Genomic DNA, 24643 nt, shown 5'->3' with positions numbered 1-24643 from the left:
TAAATATTTAGTAAATAGTTTTCATCAGAACTGTTAACGCTTCTCACATTAATCATACTGTACTGTTACCGTACCCACATGTCTGAGAGTCTATGTAAGTAGTCTAAATAGGCACTAATGTATTTAGCCTTGCTTGTTCTTGCTGCGTCGATTTATATTAAGCCAAATTAGTTTAAGCGTACAGACCCTTAGAGACTGAAACGCTGTTTAGTATGAGCACATAAATATTGACTGCTATAAAATTACTCAGAAAAACCTTATAAAATGCGTTATAATGTAGTATTTAGTTTATTATAAAGGAAATACGCAGTGTAGCAGCGATTGCAACTTACTTGCATAATGTTTACAAATATAGGCGGCCTTAAGATCGAGTTATTAGCATTTGTTAAGGTAAGTTTCTGTGTTAATTAAATTAACAATGTTTACCTGGTATCTGGTGTGAATAGGCCTTTCTTGAGGGGATTGGTTGCCGTGTAGTGAACTTTGCGTAGAGCAAAGTCCGACAGGCTGCCTTCCGCTGTAACAGATAAAATGTTTTTATTAATAAACTATATTAATACATGTAGTTGTGTGATTGAGAACAAGTGTTGATTAGATTTGGCGAGCCATGGGACGTATAGGTAGGGAAAATATCTTCTTTCTAGTCGTCTCTGTCCTTTTTCCATTAAAGGTAGGGAACGCATTTACATTTAAGCCAATGATCATGGTTTGCTCGTTTGTTACCTTATACTATAAGAAACAGAGTAACAATAGAATATGCCATTTAAAGCGCGTTTAGTACAATTTGACAACATAACGTTATAATAATAACTTTTGCATCACAGCGTGTAACCAATGCAGTTGTCCTAAACCTGTTTCAATTCGCAACATTTCCATTTTCGTGCACCGTTGCGCCTAAATTTATATGCATGAACGCAGGTGAGTTATTGGTACAAAATCGTTTGTGAATTCGATTTGTTGTAACCCATTTTGATGAAGTGTAGATATTGATTGTAAAAATAATCTTGAAAGTAAGGTAAATAAAATAATTTTACAAGTATATGTAGAATAATAAATGTTACGAATTTTTAACGCTAGCTCCTAATTTGGCTTGCTCTTTTGACTATAATATCATCAAACCTATGGCCATATAATTAAAGAAGCAAACTTCGAACTTCGTTAGGATGTAATTGTAAATTAAATAAATGATCAGAAATATGCCTGCGTTACGCGAAAACTAGACAGTAAATAAAGTTAAATATGTTAACGGGAGTAAGCTATAAGAAAGCTTGAATTGAATACAAATTATAAACTAAATAAGGTTTTAAAATGTTTTGTATAAGCAAACCGCATAATTAGTAGTTTGTTTAATGTGATATAATTGGTAATGAAAACGTGAAGGTGATTTTCCACCAGCCATGGTGACGGGTAGACTTTATCTTTCACAGGTCGAGCGTCAAGAGAAAATGTCGCAGTTTTAAATAGCGCGAGAATTGTCTTCTCCTATTCTTTTAGGAGTTAACGTTAAGCGGTAAAATTTAAAATTATTAGGAATTCAAGCTTTTTAAGGACCATTTATCTTTTTTAAATTAATGTTACAGTTGCATATTGAGGTATTGAAAACTAATTCATAAAAAAATACCTACTAAATGGTATTTTTGTAGTAATTCGTGACAGTAACGTATTAAAAGACTTCTTATTTATGTGGATAAGAGGAGCAGGTGTTTCAAAAGTCGTTATTAAATTTTTATTCCGTACTGTTACATGAACAAATCAACTGTCAGATTTCATGGCGTTTCATGCACGAATTCTTATTGAAATTCTAAATGTTTTTTCTTGTCGGATTCGCGCATGAAAAGTATTTAGGCAAGATTAATGTTACTATTATGTACATATTATTTTCTTAAAAACAAATAACACTCATATGATTTAGCTTGATTGCAGAAAATCTTGGTTATAACTATAAATCTCTATAGGATAGGAAGTAATTAAGTGTTATGTAACTCTGTTAGCACATGTAATTTAACTGCGTTGCACGCAATTAGTCATAAACTTATCCTAGTAGATGAAAGTGAAAGGAAATCACGCCGTAATACGGATATATCTTCTGTACGGATATAGTTGTTCCCGTGTGGCATCATCCGCACAAAATTATGAAAAGCTTTACTTTATTGTTTACATTTGTCAAATTCTCAATTACCAATCTCAAAATACCAATTATCGTACCATGGCAATTTTGCTTCCTTGTTGTTGTCAGCTTGTAGTTCATGGTCTCTTTCCCCCATGAAGGCTTTTTCCCACTTATTTACACTTAAGTTTAATAGCGTGAAAATATATAGCCTAAAGCGTGTCGCAAGTGTAGGACTTTTTATTAAGAAAAAGTATTATTAAAAAATATGCTATAATTGCTGACATCTTAAGCCACAATGTAGTATAATGTCTCACGAAAGTTTTAATAAGTTAATGTAGTGTGTGTTTACGCTTTATTATATCACTATAGAAGTAGAGATAGGGAAAATTATATCAATAATATTACGCCAAAGAAACAATCGTTAATTCAATAAACCAATCTAATTAACCTTAAGACCACCTCTTCTAGGGAAATTTTTGACGTTCAAACTTCATCTCTTTGTTATAAAAAAAGCATAGAGATATGGTTCTAGTTAATTAACAAGTTAATTATATCATTAGTGTAAATAATTAGATACTGGTCTTTCAATGTTCACACTACAAGCAATTGATTTATAACATAATAACCCAGTCGATTGTTTATAGAGCGAACTAATTCTAATTAAAGCAAACCATTTCATACGATCAGCCTTGGTCAATAGCCGTAGGGGTTAGAATGTAGTAAAGTATTTTTGATTAATGGCGTGTAAACGAATTATTTCTGATGTATTTAATGAGTTTTTTTGTTTAGTTACAACTTTTGTAACAAAATTAGATGTAACAATGGTATATTGTTGTCTTTATTTTCAATTTTATTCGAATACAGAATAACAAAGATGGCTGTGAATCTCTTAGTATTTAAGAACTTTTACATTCTAACCATTTAAATAAATTTTAAACCTAAAATGAACTTTTCCTTTTTAGAGTCATTAGGGCGAATAAGCGGTTTGAATGAATAATGATGCGCTTATCTAAATAATAAATGCGATATAATAAATCGCCGTTTTTGATGGAGCATTCTTTTGAAATTTCATGAAATATAAACTAGCAGATAACTTTAGAGATTTATGAAGTACACAGCCTACGGCACCTCCTAGTGTTTTATCCCTGGTGAATTTGAAGTTCCGCAAAGTACAAATAACGATTGCAAACAGATGCGTAATGTAACAAATATGTTATATTATGTTGGAACAAAAGAAAAAGTGATTTAACGGCCCTTCCGCGGACAGTATAGCCAGTTTAGTGCACGATTCGGTCGGCAGGTGAGCGATTAAGATACCAACTTGATTGCTTGGGAGCAGTAAAACTGCCCGTAAAGTCATGTCCGTTGTATTTACATCACTGGACAAAGGGAATGTTTATTATCTCTTATTATTTGATGACATGCTTCAGAACGAGGAACCCGTCGTTGTTTAGATTTTCGCATTATATCTACCACACTGTTAACGGATAGTTATTGTCTATTAGTGAACCAGATAAATAAGCTTACGAATAAGTCAGCAACCACATCGTATTGTAAAATAATATGAATTTATGATAAAAACTTTTGAAGTCCTAATTAGCGTTGGCCTACGCATATTCTAAAACTTGGCGTAACCGGAAAATTACAGCAGAATTATTTAAATCTTAATTTTAAATTGTAACATCTAACTTGGATGAATAAATAACCTCCGTACGAAAGGTCTCTGATACTCTGATCTAACATGAACTTTAGCGCACCGTCTACGGCGGAACATAAATTTTCTAAATGTTAGATTGTAATTTATTAGATTTACTGGTATTGCATAAGTCTAGTATTATGTTAAACTGTACTTTATAGCGCTTTTGTTTATTTATTTATTTAATTTCATGGAAGACCAACAGCTATCACAACAAAGTAGGTATAGCGGTAGGTAAATTGTACAGCCAATAACAGGTCTCCACTAATAGATGTATTTTACAAAAATGTTAATGCGCGAATGAACAATAGAAAACCAGAAAGTAAAACAACATAAAAAATACAAAGTACGAAATACAAAAAAAAACGGAAATACAATAAAAAGAAGAAGAATTTTAGTTTATTCTATTTCGTTTTCAAATCCAACAACACTTAAAAAAAAAAACAATAGAAATACAAAACTTACTTCATAAGTCGGTATCCCCATAAAGCTATGATATAATGAGGCGACACGCAATCTATTTCGAGTAACATCGCCATATAAATTCCTGTGCAGTTCTAATGCTGTGCATAAATTTGCAGTCGCGAACGCATGATATGAGCTTTGCTCGCTGAATGTCCATTGAATATAAAATCAAACGCTTTAACCGACCATACGGTGGGTACATGCAAATTTAACGCCATAATACGGCAGGCGAAGTAAATACCTCACGTAATAGGAGACCTGTGTGAACTCAATTGGAGTGCAGAACGCATGTTACAATAATGGTGCAATAGAAACCTTTTAAATGGGTAATTAGACTGCTTTTTCGTAAATAGAAATTAATAAAGAAGTAGAATTCTTATTTCAAAATACAACCAGTATTATAATGGCTATAAAATTTTCTTCTGAATTTTGTTCATTGCGTAAGGTCTAATACAGTTATCTCCTTATGTCTATAATGCAAGAAATTTTGAGTAATGTGGCTCCTTAATAAAAGTAAACTGTTGTTCAGGACTTTATTTACGAGGGAATCAAGAGTTAACGGCTGAAGACATGGAATGAACTTTGGCAAATTTCAACCTGGGGGAATGAAAATGTTAAGGGAACAACTCAACGCGCTTCTACTTACTAATGAATAACGTAACGTTGTAAGGGAATGAATTTTCTGAGCGAAAGAAAATGAATGAGAAATTTAAAATTTAGCATTTACATAGCTTGAAAAAAATCAAAGATGAACATATCCTCGCCAAAACAAGTAACATTTATTTCATCTAAACGTTAAAGAAGTAATATACTTTGATAGTTATAAATAGATCTTTAATTACGTCAAACTCTTGTCAAATGCATATTCGTACGAAATGGATTTCGGTCGGTGTGGAATTGACAGGTATCGAGATAACTTGATAACTACAAAAGCGGGCTATAATAAAATTGCAAATTCAATTCCATCGAGGATACGCCGATTGCAGGAAGTCCCATATGAATAGACAGATTGAATGACATTGGGCGCCAATAAGGTTCACTTTACATATTAAAAAACATTTTTAATCTCTCATAGAAGAAAATGTGTCAGAAAATTAGTATGAGTACTTTGTTAACCCATTTAAGCATTCACAGCAATACGTTTGGCATATAAATGCAAGTGTAAAACGTCAGTGTCCAGTAAAACTAGTTCAAGAGGAGTATAAGTAGGGCCATTGTCTCGCTGGGGCCCGCGGGACTGGCGTGTACTTGGCACTCATTATGTGGATGGTAAATATGTACTATTCTGTACTATTGACAGGAAGAGGAAAGTAAGAGTTTTAAGAAATAGCGTGGAAATGGTAAATGTAGTCTAGAGTATATGAAACTTAAAACTTCTGCCTTTCATACATCAAAGTAATAATAATTATAAAACATAAATATGCGACTACTAATATCATCTACAATAGGCGAAGTCTAATTAATGTACGGATTTATTCGTTTACTTTTTAGTGTATTGTTTTTTTGAGAATATTTTGTCTTTCGGGCATTTTGTTTGAAAGTCCGTTTTGTTATTGTTTTATTTTTTTATTGTCACAGATACAACATTTGTTAATAAATCATCATTTTTTTTTATAAGAAAAAGGAACTGTATCGAACTTTTTGGATATTTATTCAGCTATGTGGGTGAAGGTGATCAAGACTTGTCACCTTCACTTGTTAATTAGTCCGACACTTTTATCAATTCGCTTATGGAATTGTTGGTGATTATCTTCAATTATATGTTACAATGCTTCACAATAATATTAAAAGGAAAACACTTTTCACACAAGTTGAATTTCTGTACAAATACTGTCTATTGAAAAATGTTCACTGTGAATTTCAGATCGCTTAATCGATTTAATTTTATCGCAAATTAAACGCTTACGCATAAGTTTTAATAAAACAGACTAGAACGTCATAGTTTTTTATTGCAATCCATTTGTATTGAAGCACAATTACCGAACGAATTCACAGGAAGAAAAAAGGTTTAAGAAATAGATTGTATGGTTTAGAAATGGAGAGTGGTTGTATAGCTGCAGGCGAGGAGTGCTGTGAGGTCACGACTGGCGAGGACCTGCAAGGGCGCGACCAGTATCTATGTGAGCGTGACCATGCTAACAATACATTCCAGGACAAAATATATTTATCATTAAACGTAAATATTTTTTATTTATTTTAAAACATAGAGACTGTTTTATTCCAAAACTGTTTGACGTTTTACCAATGTTTTTACTTCTAAATTTAATTAGAATTTAATCAAAAGCTTTTTGCTATCTAAATTTTTAAATAAATCTTGTATATCAAATTGTTACATGTTAGATCTCATATCACATATAGAATATGGAATACACCATTAGTTGATTTTGTTATATCCTAAAAGGTATATCGTATGTTGTATCCCTATTAAACACATGTATAGCACTTTGAAACCAGTTTTTGTAGCTCGTGGCCTATCGGCTCAGTTGGCTTCATGCCACCTGACTTTCTAGGATTCAAATGAATTCCAATTAAAAAGATAAGCATCTTCAACACTAGCGACTTAGTCTGCATAAAAGTAGAAAATCTAGCCCAATCATTGATACCAAACCTTACTCATTGATACCAAAGATTATTGTCCGTGAAAGAATTTTTTAAATAGGTTATGTAGTAGCTTGTCCAAAAATGGCCTTGACTTCTACAGCTAGATACATTTATGTAGCCACTTGTTTTTTTGAGGTCGCACGATGCCTCTTGAGTTATAACTAGTTGTGCTGAAGTGCGGATTCTATTGTTCAGATTTGTACAATTTTTATTATTACCCGTTCCAAATTGCGTATTTCGTCGAAATGTATATCTCGCCTTCAGTATTGAATTACACCAGCATTTTTAACGATGTGTTGAATTTGATCAAACCATTTTTCTCTCTTCACTTATGCATGTGATCACGGATAAAGTGTAGTCAACATGTTATTCCCAAAGGTAACTGCGATATCGAAGTAAATATTGAATACCACAAAATTCAAGCCACAGCTAAGGTTACATTTATCTTTGCCAGGGGACGGCAAAATTGAAGAGATTTCGTTGCATAAGTACAGGAAAAGTAAATGGGCCAATGTACATTGGCCCTCGGGTGAATTATTTGAGGGTTCTTTTACATTAAGGAAGGTGAAAACGAGCGAGCGCCTCTTTATTACATAAGTACTAATGCCACGTCGCTACAATTTGTCTCAAGAATTTAATACATTGTTAGTTTACTTGGGACCTTTTTTTATTAATGAAAAGGTAATTTTCATGTAAATGTATTAACAACTAGTTTACAACCTGATGTATGATGATTTTGAATTGCCCTTGAAAAAATAATTACTGACATATGAACTTAAAATAAAAACCACAAGTATGCTACCACAGGCCTTGTTTCGGACCAATATGGAAAAAAGTTACTTGCGAACTACACAGTGACTTTCGATTTTTTTTGTTCCAGACATCAAAGCTTCGAAGCCAACAAAGTTCTTAATTCCTTAGAAGGATATCCTCTTTCGAAGATTAGTGAATTCAAGCGACAAAGAGTTACCTAGAGTAACTTGAACTGAACTTTTGTTATTACTTTAAATTGCGAATTTTGGAATTGATACGGTTTCGGAATCAACTTTTCTAATAAAGAATGTTTGCACACATTATAACGCCTTTACTCCAAACTTTTAGAGGTTATAATATAAAACACTGGAATATCGTTTATCAAAGAAAAGTTTGTCACAAATGAGTACATTTTTCTACTTTTATCAACTAAAGAAATAATCGTGTCTTTGGGCAATAAAGTTAAGACATCGCCGTGGGGACGACTTCGATGAACATAATTTTGATCGCATGTCAAACCATAGTTTAGAAATTTTAGCTAAATGTCTACTTAGCTTACATAACTAATGTAACAAAATGTTATAATCTATACTAATATTATAAAGAGGAAAGATTTTTAATTTTTGCATGTATTGAAATAACTCAAAAACTGATTTCAAAAAATTTCAAAAAATCTTTCACTATTAAAAAGCTGCGTTATCAGTGAGTAACATAGGCTTTAGTTTTTTTTTATTTCACGCTTACGTACATAGGCGCAACAGCTAGTAAATTATAACTGTGTTTTTTTACTTTAATCAAGCTATTCTACAATATGGCCAATAAATTTGGGATTCAACTTCGATATTTGAGTAAAAGAAGCTTAATTTATCTTATACTTTAAGAGCAGGCGTCCACCTTTGACTAAACTATCGAATATCTGTTGTCCGACTGTCGATTTCGCGGGAAATTCAACTTTTAATTGGACAACTAAAAATGGGTGATAAAGCGCGACTAAACAGTTATGCGATAGTTTAGTCAAAGGCGAGCTCTTAGGTTTGATCCGACCTCCGCTAAATACATAAGATTAGTTTTAATTTAACTTAGCATAGATAGCAAAGTCCCAAATACATCTTTGTAGCTGAAATTAAATTAGAAATTACCCCACATATATAGAGCTGTGTACGATGAGTCATTGCTAGTTCCCTGGTATATTTTAGGAGCGTCTGAGAATCAGTATAAGTGCAGACAGTACAGAGCGCTCTCACCATTAATATAGCTCTGTTCCTACACGACTTGAATGACACAACACTTGATAATCAATTTAAAACTTTATATCGAATGTTATAAGACATATTAACGAATACAATAAGCATAACATACATAGTGGAATATAAACTATGTGTTTAAATAAAATGCAGTAAAATAAATCGAAATAACAGCTTATTTTAGATGCATTTTTAAAGGCCACTGTTACAAGTCTACGGAATTCTTGTCGTAATGTAAAATAAGGATTAAAAAACAGAACCTGGTCAAGACTCTGCAATGAGGGCTTTTGTACGGAGCCTTGCTTTGTGCTGTCTGAGAATGTAACTTTTTGTGTCAAGAACTCTCTTTTCTTTTTCAAAACTATCTTAATTACTTCTTGCACTAAGTAAACTTTAACTACAAAAGCATTGTAATATTTCTTATCTCTATTACGTCCCATTACTTTAATTGTACAGAATTTCTTTACTTAAATAAAAAAAAAAACCTTTTAAAACCCAATTACCTTAGATCTTTACGGTTATAGTAATATATGGCATTTACGAACAAATTTAAAAATTAAGCATAAATAAATACTTAACGAGAATTGTTTAATTAAAATGTTTAAAAGTCATATTTAGACATTATTAAAAATTTTAATTAGCATATAACTTTAAAAACGTAAATCAAAACATACGTATAACTATGTCTGTGATTTTATGTTTTTGTTTATTTCACATTTCACCTTATTCAAGGAAAGAAAACTCATGGAATAAATCATATTACCGTACGTAATGTTACATAACATCCCCTGGTCCCATTGCATTGCATTTTATAGTCCATAAGCGTCAGCGAGTAATGAACGACTTGATCTAAATGAATAATGTATTCAGTTCTTCGACGATTGGGGTGAATCGTCGACTTGCTGATATCGTGAAAACCAACATATTTTGATTCGCTGTATCAACAAACAATAATATTTTATCTTCATAAAAATGATCTTACCGTTTATAGAATTACATTATTATTGGACTCGAAGAAGGATAATACAATATACTAAGAAATAACCATTACCAGAAATATTGAATTCATTAATACATGTTTAGATGTTGGCATATCTTGGGCATAGAATGTGATTAGACACTAGAATGCACTAGTAATTGATGATTACCTATAGCTCCTTTTATATTGAGTTATTTCCTAATTAAATATAGAAATTATCATCTCACTATAATCTTACTTCTTACTAACGATGGATGGATGGATGTTTGTTAGCTTGCAGCCCAAACAGCTGAACGGATCTCGATTAAATTTGGCATAGATGTAGAGGATAGTCTGGAAGAACACATAGGATGACTTTTGTTTTTTTTTTTAATTCCACTCGGTCGGAGTCGCGGGCGAAAGCGCATTTAAAATATGATCAATATACACTTTAACTATGAATTTAAGTAAAAAAGGAGCAAAAGTGTTGAAGACTAAAACAAACATGCGTTTGTCATACATTTTTTATTTACGGAAAATCGAACTTGGCGTGCAATATCGATAGGAAGTTGATACGTTAGGGAAATGTATACGCTTGTCTGTAGTAAAGTTTGTTATGTTGTGGGAGAAAGGGATAGGGTCGCTTAATGACAATTTTGTTTACCAGCGCTGTGTAAGATAAAGGAAACATGCTTATGTCCCTGGACCCTTATTACAACGCGGGCTTGGATGAACATTATTTGTAATTAGGACACTTTGCTCGTAAGCATTACTTAATGCTAAATGTTTAAGAGGAAAATTTTACATTATTCTCTTATAATAAAATGAAAGAATATTTTCAAAATTTCAGATCATAAAATGTCTAGATTCTAAACTACATTACCTTTTAACAATATTGTAATTAAGGAATAAGTATTTATTCCAAATCTCATACTGTATCAATTTATCTACTCCCTATGATTATTATGAGGATGAATAATTGAATACGTTAATAGAGTTGGTCGAAATTACGCTTACTTGCTGCTTCCGTAGATATAATATTACTATAAGTTTATTGTTATGGTTCCGAAATCATATCATATAGGAGTTATAGCTAAAGAGAGATTGCTTATAACATTGGAGTAATTGAATACCAACGGTTCCCAACCAATAGTCCGTATAAGCTAAAATGTAGTCCACGAATTAATTTAATATTATCGCGTAGTGAGCTAGTGATCTTCGTAAAGTATGTGAAAGGAACGCGAGTACTCGTGGAGTTTTTATTCTTAGTAGTAGACCGTGTTGAAAAAAATAGTATAAACTGGTCCATAACCAAGAAAAGATTGGGAACCCCTGGAATATATTCAAACATAAATTAAAGTTAATTTGATTGAATGTTATTGTAAAGTGTTAATTTATTTATTACATTTAGTAATGTGTTAGATAATGAAAGAGCTTGTTAAACATTAATACATCGAGGCCAAAATGCTGTTTAATTTGGTTCTGAATATAAATAAACAGACCGATGTTATTTGGGAAAGAGTTGATAATGTAAACAAATACAGAAGTACTGAAATGTGATGTATGTCGGACAAAACCAACAATTACTTTTTTTAAGTAACATTCTTATATAAATTTGTTTAAGACAGTGGAGTTGTTAATTGTAAACAGTTATAGACGTGGGAAAAGTGAAACAAAATCAGTAAACGTATCATGGAAATTAAACAAAAGCTATGAAATATAACAAATGGTACAGGGAATTATAAAAATATCATGTTAAAGTAAACGAAATAAAGATAAAGTATGACATTACAAATTAGTGTTAAGCAATAAAAGCGACATGTTTATAGCCTTGAAGATTTACTGCAGGACACCATTGACACGTCCCGAGACATAAAATCGAGGCCCAACTGTTTCTAGCGATACATCGATCGCGACTTCGCGACCCTCGTATTCCCAACGATTTATTTAAAAAAATATTACATTTCAGTTTTAATATAATTACACATTTACACGTCATTACAATAGTTTTTGGTTAAGAAATAAAATGAAACATCATATCAACTAGATCTTTTAAGACCATTTGGCAAAGATTAGAGTCATCGCAGTAGTGTTTTAGTAAGTAAATAATTTGCTCGTTGTCATCAATTAATAATCAAAATGTATTGGGGTAATAAAATAACGTATTTGACGCATTCTTCGGATCTATATATTAAGAACACAAGCTTACATTACTAACACCATGATTTAAATAGTATTTCTCAAACATCGGTCACCGTTTGTTTCTCACGTTAACAGAAACATTGAATTGAAAGAGTTTAAGTTAAACATTAGTCCCCGTTAGCACTATGTTTATACACAGAGCACGTACCTCCAGTTAGTCTGGAGACTCGAATAGAGGGAACGTTCCTCACGTTTGCCCATTCAGGGTAACGGTTCACAAAAATCAAGAGTAATAACCTGTGAACCGGCGTATTATCTAAATGGGAGCATTAAAGCATCGTTCGATTCCTAAAGGAAATATGATTTTAATGCTACCGCGAATTTCCTTGTCTTCATGTAACTGTGAGCTATATTCAGTCATCCATTGGAACAAAAAAAGATCATAATGTAGATGTTAAGCAGCATTTAAAGATATACTTGGGTGCGTATGACTCGCCTATATAATATTTCACTTTTTAAGAACGCTGAATAGGAAATTATATTTTGTTTTAGCTGTTTTTGTCGTGCGTTCTCTATGAGGTTGACCTATATTCCGCCTACATCCTCGCGGTGGCTTCTCAAAGGACGCCACAGCCTTAACGAGCGTTATTTGTGTAAAAATGTGTGTCTGCGGGATTTTGTGGGAACGCAGCATTTATAGTTTGGTTTGTTTGAAGCTACGAATTATATTTCTTTTATAAACAGGTAATAGTTGCATTCAAAGGGAGATTATGTGCAGTTATAATTAAGTGCAGTATGTTTCTAATCAGGATAGTACTCGTATGATAGTGGGTTAGGAAGCTACATCGATTATTATAACTTCAGTTAAATAGAAGTTAAATTATTATTTAGGGATGGTATGCGAGTGTATACTGCCGCGAAATGTTTACGCTATATCACAATGTTATGGAGCAATTCATAGGTGAAAGAACACACGCGTTTACCGAACGTGTTATTTTGGATATGCCTACTAATATAAACAATACAACACTTTTGATATTGATTGCCTGGAAGCAGTGTACGTGTGTATTACGCCGCTATTCATTTATATGAGAAGAACATAACAAAGAGAACGGGTTAACTAAGGATTAAGTTTTACGAATCCAAAGTAAAGCTATGGCCTTTTCACACATAAACTTAAAGTATAGTTTCGTTTATACTTTTGAACAGTAACAGGTAAATAATAAACTGTCAATTAATTCAACCATTTGTAATCCACATTAGTATTTATTATTCGATGTGCGTGGGAATCGATGTTGTAATCAGAATCGGAAGTATGGAATATCCCGGATGCTAAAATGTCTATGGACAGCCATTTCAAGATAGATTAATTTGCAATAGCAAATGCATAATGAATCTAAAATGTGCCTCCTAAGTCGGTAATGTAAGCTATCGAATGCAATAAATACTTGTAAAGATTATCACTAATGTATGCTGTTAACCCCTTAATGTTCCTTAAGGAAATAGAGGAATAGTAGTTGATGTTCGTAATTAGAACAAACTTTGTTGAAAATACAGAGATGTGTTTTAGGTGTGATGTGTTTTGTTAAACCAGTGTAATAGGAAATTTTACATATGGCAACATTATAGAGAATAATTATAATTTTAATTTTTCATTTCCACGAGCAAAGGTATATCTGTTTCCGGGCGCTCGGTATAATTAAGGCGAAGATGTAATTTCATATCAGACAGGTAACGGGAGTTCAATTACTACTAGCATCAATGAAGTTGTTTATAGCTGTTTTAAGTGCGCATTTACTATTTAATGGCTTTTAAATTAAGACATTTGAAGTTGTAGTGAGTGAAACAAAAGTACATTTGTTATTAGTGAAATTAGAATGATCTGACTTCTAGAATATTCCTAATAGTACTTGTAGTTTTTCAAGGACAGTTAGTTCTATCTTAATGACTGTAAATGTTGTTGGCTGTAGATGTGGATGTTTTATTCATTTTTTTATGTCATAAGGTGGCAAACGAGCGAGCGGCAACCTGAATTCGCCGAGAAAGCGAAGCGACCGCTACCCATATACATCCGCAATTGTAAATGCGTAGCCTACCCTTAATCAACGGAGAAGGAGACGCACATAGAGAGGATATTTCCCCTTCCTATGTATCTCCTCAATCGTCAAATCCACTTTTTCTTCCCATCCTTTCCGTATAAGAAAATGGTGGGAAGGAAAAGGGACTAAAGTTTGGCCTCCGGCACCACTCAGCAGACGAATCGCGGGATTGCACCCACTTCACTCCTGCCTTCTGTACGATAGTGTTATTACACCGGACGAGTCGACCCATTCGTGCGAAGATGTTTAAGCGGGCTCTACCAATGTTAAAATGACTTGGTCGTTACTTAGACTCCTTGTTCAGTTGTTCCTTCAATGGACTGTAGCATCGTATACCAAATGTCTGTTATTTGTATTTGTGTCTGATAAAGATGTAACATAATTAATAGTAGAAGAGGTGTGAGAGCGGTAAGTCTTGTAGCCTGTAGCGCGTGCGGTGTTCGCTAAGGATTTATTGTGCAGTGCCACGGCCTTCAGCTGGCGCATTACCCCCCACGCTATTGCTTTTTAACTGATCTATTTCGTGTCGTGTCTGTATATATTTTTATTGAACGTTTATTTTTATTAATTCTGTATTTTGTCTATATAAATAACGTTTGAAACTCGCCATAATGTAAAGAAATTCACACTTATTTAAGCCATACAAAAATGTACGATACATTGTGACTACTATATGTGTAGATTAAAAATCGGTTACGGATTTCATCATTTGTTTTTTATGTAGGTATTTAATAAGAAAGACACTGATGAATGAAATATTGCACAATACATAGACATTACCACTTTATAAGAGAAATTATAAGTGTCGATGTATCACCAATCGTCAGGCCTGCTCGTTTGTCAACTTCACTGGCTTAGAAAAAAATCAATCTTCCTCCGAGACCGTCGTTCACGGCACCGTATAATCAAATAGTCATCTGTCAAGATGCTCGCACGATTAAATGGCAATTCATGTGATCATTTTAGATTATTGCGTAATACAAATTACTGTTTGTAATATATCACGTAAATCGAGTAGCTATTACCTGTTATCGCATAATACTTTTATAAAAAGTACAATTTGTGTATTTTTGCATTAGAGTTTAAAAATGATAGTAATCAATTGCTATAAGCATTCGTATTTAAGTCTTAAGAACGCTTGGTCGCGCGATGCTCCGTGCGCTATTTGAATTCCAAAGGAAATACTTCTGTATTCAATAAACGAATGTGCATTAGCTTCGATAAAATGTATGCTTGCTTAATTGCAACAATTTTTTAGACTTACAACGGTAACAAAGTAAAATAAATTGTCTTTAGGATGACTTCATCTTATATATCGTTGTGTCACATTATTTTAAAACTTAAATACTAATATAGTTAGCGAATAAACCATGAACTAAAACAGTTTTTAAATTATTACTTCTATGGCTTAATTTACTATTTCACTATAACATAAAATAAATTAAAAAGTCGTACACGTGATTGATAAATCTATCACTAAAGTGTATGTGAAAGTTTTTTAAGTACGGATGTATGTAATGATAATTTACTTAAAGCAATTCAATAATCCGGATTATTAAAAGTATCTCTTAATTCATTAGTAAGTTCTCACACAAGAGAAAAGGCAAATGGCTTAACGCAGCCGAGCTTACAATGGACCCATTGAAGTGTTGCATAAGTACCTACAGTGTCGGCTTTGGTCGGTTACGTGCAAAGTTTTATGAGTTCAACTCGAGATTAATTAAAGTTGGATTCCGCTAACTCGAACTTTAAGTTGTCAGTTGATGAATTATAGTAGAGTCGTTGCTTATTATTCAAGTAAAATCGCCGACAAACAGAACAAAAGGTAAAGTTGAAATCGTAAGACTTGGTAATGTGGGTTATAAAACTTTAAATAATTTCATTTCGTCTAATTAAATCAATTAATATTTTACACCAGCTGAGGTACGGTTTCATTAAACACAAGCTGTGCTAAAGTGTATTCACAAAGACGGCACGTGCTCTCAAACTCCGATAAACTGCACCTGCTCAAGTCAAGCTATATTTATCCGAATAGAAGACGACCCCATAAACATTAGAACAAGTAACTCCGGTATAATTATTATAATAGAAAATTACTACAACTATTGATTGAACATTAAATCTCTGGCCAATTGAAAAAAGGAAGGAGAAGAAAATATATAAACACGAAGAGTTCAATATCTCACGAGTTCGTTGACCGTAACACCATGACTGGAACAGCAACCATTAACTATTTTTTACTAAGCCATTCAGAAGTGGAAAAAAGCCTCGCATAGTGGAAATTATCCACATCGTTACAGGACCTTTTAAGGTTCATAGCAGGAAGGGAACCGGTCGATACAGCGGGATATCTAAGGAGCACTGTCGAAGAAAAAAAAATATAACCGCCTTGTAATTAACTGAACTTCCTTTTAAGCTGAAAACAGTTTCTAGTAGCGGTATTTCGCGATCCCGCTAGTCTTATTGGCCGGCATTGTTTATTTTTAATGATAAACTACGTGGCTTGTTTAACGAGCATCGTAAAGGCCGAGTTTACAAGCGTCGGTTTGCGATAATAATATTTCGCCCGCATCACTCAGACATTTCGAGGCGACAGTGTTCACGCAACAATAAATTGCGGGAAACAAAGTGGATTTGCTATAACTTTGTGTTTGTGGCTTTTAGCTATAGGTAAGACACATATAACGTTACAACATTAAATGTGTGTGTGAATTGACTACATTCAGTTCCTTGCAATGTATACTTGATGCATAGTTGAATGCGTACAGTCAACAAAAGTAGGATTCGAATTCATGACCCAATTGTCATAAATGTACTGATTAAAACGTCTGTAGATATGCCTATTTTGCCGCATTCAAATGTATTAAATATAACTGTACTGATTTCTGATTTGATTGGTTTGGATTATTACAAGTATTTGTCGTCGACAGTACCATTTTTGTACGAGTATTTCAAAATGTGTTACGTATTTCGTAACGTATCGTTATGCGTGAAATGTAACGTTGAATGGCATGTTTAACTTGACGAGGCTCTATTGTGTGTATTATTGTGTACGTCAAAATTTCGCAATACAGGAAGATGTCAGTGACCGTATGTAATGTGATTCGCCGCGGTCTACGAGAGTGGGCAATATTGATAAACAATATACTGACATATAGAGTGGAACGTTCTCGAATGTCTCGGTCTCAGCGGTGTATCTTTCACGAATCGTGAGTTTTTTGCGCGTGTTTATCGGCCGTGAAATTTGTTTAAACGTTTTTTCGCGTCTAGGAATTAGTTCGTGAAACAATTTGTTTGTACAGTAAAAGGCAGACCCTTCTTCCTAACTACTGTATCAAGGAACTGAAGGAAAGATGATATGAAGTAGACCCTGATACTTAGCTAGCAAAAACCGGAAAGATGCTTTGCTTATAAAATGTTAAATTATATTTTTTTTGTTCGGAGCGGTTGCATGTTAATCAATTTTAATATCGATATAAAACGTGGCTTCGGGATAACATAATGAATTATAATTATTCCCTGGAAGCCCGACCCAACGTTCTAACGACTTGGGCGCAACGTTACCTAAAACGCAAATTACGATGGAAAGCGTAAATAGCTATTATGAGGGATCGTCGACTTTTCTTTAAATTAATGTCTAATTTTATTTTATATTTTTAGACAACAAAAGTCCAATGCATTATAATAACATAATAATACTCATATAGATATCTCGTATAAAATCAGAGAGAAATAAAACATTTACTCTGAATAGATACGTTTCAATATTACAATATTTCATTCTTTATCCATGCGCTTTTTGACTTTCTGCTCCGCCCGGGCACTGCCTTACTTATTTGTAAAGTGTACAAAATTATTGTAGTCACAAAATGCCACTAATTCTATTCTTTAACCGCATACAAATTTCCTAAAACAAAGCAAGTCCTATTTATTAGCAAAGACAATTCTTTGATGATTAATGATAATAGTCAACGGGTTGCGGTAAACGTCGGTTTGCTTAGATGATTGTTGGTGTTCAGAACAGCCAAGAGCGGGCAGATAATATCTGAACCTCGTTAACGCTTCAATTGTAAATTTTAAGTCGCTTACACAACGTGCCGGCGAGATTACAATTCCTAAGGGTGTCCCGTAATTACTACGTTTGCTACTACTGGACGGATTAAGACTTTTCTAAACTTTGTTTTGTAATAATGTGGAAATCTGAACCATGTAAATAAAAGTTAACACAAGTATTCCGAATTTCTACAACCTCTCCACTTAAAATCTATTTGGTAAACGATCATTGGCGAAAAATAATTCTTATCTTCTAAAACTAGGATTAAAATATGAATACATTAATTCTATAAAGAGATTACCTAAATGCAATCTATTTTGTTAACTACATTAAAAGGTATTAATTCGACCTCATCGCATGTCGCTTTTGTTAAACCCGGTGCATATTATAATGCCGCAGCTTGCCTCCAGTGGCCATTGTCAAAACTGTCACGTTGCCACGACCACTCAAAATACCAATTAAATATGACTAATGTGATATTACAAGCTCAACAAACCGAATATTTCACTTGTAAAAATCGGATATCAAATTCGAGGTGACGTCAATGACCGGATACAGGCTTCCAGGGGTATTGGGTTTGCGAAATCATGATTTTCGGTTAAAGGAAATGATTTTTTAATTTACTTTGAACTTTATTGTATACGTTTTAAGGTCTATTATTATTTTACCACCTGTTAAATGTGCAAAATTTAACGCCACATTGCCCCCGCTCGCGATACGGTGTTGAGTGACGTGCATTTTCTTGTTCGTGAGGTGATTATTCTAAAAATAATTGCTGCCAACCAAAATTGAAAAGGCATATATAAATATTAATTTTGATCACTTTATAAGATCAATGAAAACGGTTAAAAAATGTTTGCTATCGTTTTTCAAACCTAAAGATGTCTACTAAATTTTAAAACATAAATTTTGATTGCACTTTGAAAGTAAGTTAACCCTAAAATCATGTACAATTCCCAATATATTATCCTGTTATAAGCCAACTTTTATCATCTTAATAACGCGACAAATGGCAAAGAATTACTTCATGCAGACTACCATTACATTATATGGGAATATAAAAGGATTGTACATAATAAAAGTAGTGTAATCCAATCCCAGATTAATGTTTTTGCATGCCACGTATGTAACTATAAATATTTAAATTTTAAACATGTACAAATAGATAGGCCTAGAGGCCTAATTTTAAGCCCCTTCCTCTTTACCACCGTTTTCTTATAAGGAGAGGTTGTGAAGAGGAAGTGGATTTGACGGTGGAGGAGATGCATATGAAGGGGAAATATCCTCTTTATGTGCGTCTCCTCCTCCGTCGTATAAGGGTAGGCAACGCATCTGCAATTGCGGATGTCTATGGGCAGCGGTCTCTTCGCCATTTTGGCGGTTTCAGGTGGCCGCTTGCTCGTTTGCCACCTTATGTTATAAAAAAAAAAAGATAATGATTACTTAAAAAGCAAATACAAATAAAGCAAACATCTTCAATTAAAATAATTATTTTAGTTATTCCGTAGCTAATTTTTTTTTCACCGTGCATAGATTTCGTAGTTCCGGGAACTATGGTAGAGTGCGCTTGCAGCATCCCACGACGTGCGTTGACCCAGCGCCCTCTAGGAAGTGTTTAAGTGAAATTAATATCTGACCGTACACCTCTCCGCTATTAGTAATCTCCTTCGATAATTACGAACACTACATTCAAGATACCGTTTTATTAGTTCGTTATCTGATGTACAATTTATGTAATGTAGCTAATGAACTTTACATGCTTTAGTGTCTCTAATTTTGTAAAAACTTTTATTTACTTTAAGTGCTATATTATCGATAAAACAGTAGAGAAAAATTACTGATTTCTATTTTGTCCAGAAAACATTATCTCCGCTTTATGTTAATTTCTTCAACGATGTTACTTCAGATAATTCCCAACCGTCACTCCGCTCTGTCCCCACGGGGCGACAGATGAGAATTAAAAGTTTCATCTGTCCCATCTTTTAGTCCCACCAATAAGGTGACAGATTGGACCGTTAAGGAATAAAGTAAGTTTCAACTGTCCCCTCGTTGCAAAAGGTGGGACGAACGAAACTTTTTATTCTCATCTGTCATCATGTGGGGACAGATCAGGGTGACGGTTGGGAATAATCCGTTACTTCCTTACAAAATTACGATCCACTAATATTTTTATAATTTGCCGCATGATAAAAAGGATTGCTTGTAATTTAAAATGATTGAAGGCGTGTTATTACAATGTCTGCTCAAATACCTACAGCGAGCGATATCGTTGGATACGAGAGCGGCGCGCTTTGCTGTAATTGATGATAATTAAGACGAATGAGCGATTATCCATCATCTTTGACGAAATATTAAATAATAACATTTGATACAAGCCTCGTAAGGTAGAATACAGTTTGGAAATGTGAATTCACGAAACATAACTACTAAACACGGAAGAGTAAAACATAAGACACATATAGTACTTAAGCAATTGAATTACTTTCGTATTATACATTTGTATTTCAAACTAGCTTTCGCCCGCGACTTGTCCGCGTAGTATTAAAAAAACATTGTAAATTGCCTCTGTAACTCACAGATAAATTACCTTTCTAACGCCGAAAGAATTTTTAAAATCGGCCCAGTAATCTTTGAGCCTATTCATTACAATCAAAGATTTCCTCTTTACAATATTAGTATATATACACAATGCAGAGAATATGCAAAGTTGAAATGCAAAAAAAAGTGGCAAAGCCTTTTATAAAAAACAAAAAGAGCAAATATGGGTCACATTACTTATGTTTAACGAAATTGGTAACTTGGATAGATAATATTTAATGGCAGGTCATTATCGTCATGTCCTATCACATGTTACATTGCCTCAGGTTTAGACCCGGAGGGAACAAATAAATTTATAAACTTTTCACATAAATCATGTCCTATCGATAGGTATGAAACGATCAGAAACTTTTAATGTTTTGGAAGTCAAACGGGAAGTTTAATTGTGAGATCTTAGTTCAGATAGTATAAACATACTGAACATGTTTAGAATTCCAGGCTTCTGGTATGTAGTAGATAATAAACTTTAGAAGTATGTTACCACTTTCGAATCACGTTAATATTTCAGGACTGATTAAAAAAAAAGTATAAAAGAATAGCAATTATTTTTAAACAAAGTTTTTTATGTATCGTATTTGCAACATGCAGACTATTAATAGTCTTTTGTGATTATCGGTGATTTAGAAATTTGTCATTTATAATGTAAATACGACTGGCCCACAAAATAAATCTACAATACTTCACTCGGTTAACATGCGAAGTTTTACGACAAACGACACTGTACTGTCACGTACAGAAAATTCTAAAGCTGAGGCCTTGTAAAGAATCTTTTACGTCTATTTATTTCTCGGAGGGCTTCTCTTCATTTCTTATATTTATTTCGACGTAGAGGATATAATCTTTCTCAGTTGCCGTAACCTCATTTGTAATGTCACTGAAACATATGCCATATTATTTATCCTTGTTGTCTTGCTAATTATGGTAAAAACGAAGATATATCAATAAACAAAAGCATTAAAACTTAACAATGCTGTTTGCTCAAGACGAAATAAAAAGAAACGCTTAGACCAATGTAGAAAAAACTTTTCACGCTTCGTAGTAGTACGGTAAACGAAATGTAGTTCGAATTCTCCATTCGAATGTACCATTTCTTTTTTATTACCAATAGTAAGAGATTTATACGATTTCCCCGAATCGAAAGGTAGCAATGTTAGCCCAAACCTCTCTAAAAGTTACTTGACGTAAGATACTGGCCGTTTTCTTTGTAGAATGCCTTTGATTTTGATTCAAGTTTGCTGCAATATCGTAAACCAGCTATAGAAATTTTATTAATTTATTTATAAAGTACACCAACAAATATAGAACAATCACATAAATAAATAATTGACAATTTAGTCATTAACTAAGTAATCTTCAGTTTGACTTAAGTTATGTTAGTTTGCCTCACTAAGTTGTACCACTTCCCATACAGTGTTAGAACTTGGGAACTTTGAAATAGCGGTGCCTGTTGTTTGTTCAGTGGCGGGCGCTTTGAAGTGCCAGTGTCCGCCTGACACGGGTCCAAACAATGAAGACCCGTGTACCTCAACACCTCGTCCTTTTAACGTCTTGTACACGTCTGTCTTAGTGTTTGGTTTTAGAAACAAATTGAGACCTTTACATACAGTTAGTTTATATTATAGTTGTACTGTGTAACTTTTTAGTTTTTCATAAATAAACATTTTGTAAAAACATTATCAGTCCCTTGATCTTTCAATCGACCTTTAAGAGCGTGCGCACCTTTGACTAAACTAAACTATCGCAAAACTGTTGTGTGATTGTCGATTGTTTTGCCGCCAATTCAACTGTTTCGTTGCACAACTTAAAATCGTGTGTGCGCACCTTCGTATAAGCTCCTAGGAATCAAAGGGCGATTAAACACTTGTTCGGTAGTTGAGTCAAATGTGCGCGCTCTAACTATATTTTTAAGCAATCAGGCATTATATGTTTTTCATTTCGTTGCTTGTTAATTTAATGATATAGGCACTGCATACTTAAAGATTGTTAACTGTAAAATGTATTGGCAAGTAACATGATTATGACTTACAATTTCACGGTTGAATTTTAATTTTAAATTAGTGGTTACCATTTTTGGAACTCCGATTGAAATTAATCGTTGATATATCTCTTCAATAGTTTACATTTCATTTTTCAAATTACAGTTCATAGATTTCGTAAGATTTATTTTATACTTAGTTATTTCATCTAAAACTCAGAGGATTTTGTAATACATTTTTAATCATTCGCCATAGTATGTGTCAGTAATTATTGCTACAAGCTCTCGTTAATAACAAAGTATATCAGATCGACAACATCGACCTAGATGTTGGAAACAGATTACACAGCGGGATAATTAAAAAACATTCTTGAGTTAAAAATACGAAATAGAGCGTGTTTGTTTGTTAACGTTACACTTGCGGTGCGTAGTGTACTTTACAGTTCATTAACTCTTTTGAATTATTGTTGTAAGAACAAAAAGTTTATACAGAACAAGAACTGTCTATAATCATTATTTGATAACACTTGGCGGACAAAGATCAAGTGCGGATTTGGAGTGATATCGTTTATAATAAACTTGTGCTTGTAGTTTTAATTGTACTCTGAATCTACACTTAGGGCTACTACTACTTTAATAAATGCGAAAGTTTAGATGAATGGACGGACGTATGGATGTTTGTTAGAGTTTGCATCCAAGACGGCTGAACGGATCTCGATGAAATTTAGCACAGATAAAGACCATAGTCTGGAAGAACACGTATACGCTACTCACTTTTGGTTTTTAATTCGACGCGGACGAAGTCGCGAGCAAAAGCTAGTTAATACTATAAATCCATTAAGTGCTGCAAATTTGCAATGCTCCCTTGTAATTCGTTTGTCCGGTCGGATATGGTCTACTGATCTGACATGCATGAGGTGACCGCACCTTGTTTATTGTTTTAAGTTTCGAACCTGTAGTTAACAGTTCTATTGCTGCTTAGTTGAATTTATTTATAACACATTTAAACAAAGAAGGGTATAGTCATAGAACTAAGTGTATCGAGCATCTTGAAAGATTTTCGCGAGAAATATATTAGGTACATTTTAGTACATAACATATTTTCCTAATCTTTATTTTTAAATGATTATCTCTAATCTTCGGTTTTAAAGCTGAGTCCCCTCGCTTACTAGAAAATACAATTCCATATACCGTAGTACAAATAAATTAAATTCTTGAGCTGTGACAGAGGAAAGCGCCGCATGCTGAAATCTCCAATAAATCTTTCAGAGAATTCAATTAAACGTTTGTATACGGAACGGACTAGATGCAGTATGTGGACCAAGTTCCTACATGGAGGCGTCAGAATGACAGGCAGTTGTGCCGATTCTACTTATTAGTATTGTGGTTGGCTGTAAAAGAAATGATGTTTTTAAATTGAACAATAAACTTTTTAGAGAAACTGATATATGTGCCAGACCGACTAGTTATCTTGTGAAGTAAAATTTGATAGGAAGTTTAGAAAATAATTGTTCTTTTAAGAAATTAGTCATGAAATATCAAAACAATAGAATAGTGGGTAGTTTGAAATGTAAACATCTTTTTACTTTGCTCCGCCACAAAAGTTGTCTTAAAATTATTATAACTTATTATTAAACGACTAAAAGTAGTGTAATGTGATCAGAAACCCCTTGTGCACTAAGTTCAATAATTATCTCCGTATATAAACACTAACTATGGATATCTACAATAAGTTGAGTGAGTCGATGAACAAACTTGAAACACTATTCCAGTCACGTATGACCCAGTATGAATCTGAGCTGAAGATGGCTGCGACAGGTGACTCACAGAGTGCCCACAAGACTATTGCTGGCCTGTCACGGGATTTCATGGAGTTCCGACACCTCATCTGGCAAACTGTGAGCACACTTAAAGATCAAATGGAGTTGGTGCTGCTGGGCCTGGACAG

The 24643-nt window shown here is 33.5% G+C and overlaps 1 protein-coding gene across 2 annotated transcripts in view; it reads right to left on the bottom strand.

The window, feature by feature from the left end:
- Positions 1 to 24643, bottom strand: part of LOC106103658 — an 83017-nt gene that overhangs the window by 9133 nt on the left and 49241 nt on the right. For both annotated transcript variants that reach the window (XM_013283469.1, XM_013283470.1), the window contains exon 2: positions 427 to 517. In XM_013283469.1, coding sequence (XP_013138923.1) covers positions 427 to 517 — 91 coding nt within the window. The remainder of the gene's footprint in view (positions 1 to 426; positions 518 to 24643) is intronic.

Source organism: Papilio polytes, unplaced genomic scaffold (genome assembly GCF_000836215.1).
Source record: "Papilio polytes unplaced genomic scaffold, Ppol_1.0 DF823731.1, whole genome shotgun sequence".
NCBI classification, from domain to species: Eukaryota; Metazoa; Arthropoda; class Insecta; order Lepidoptera; family Papilionidae; genus Papilio; species Papilio polytes.
The sequence above is the reverse complement of the archived record's forward strand: the minus strand, read 5'-3'. Positions and strand labels throughout refer to the sequence as shown.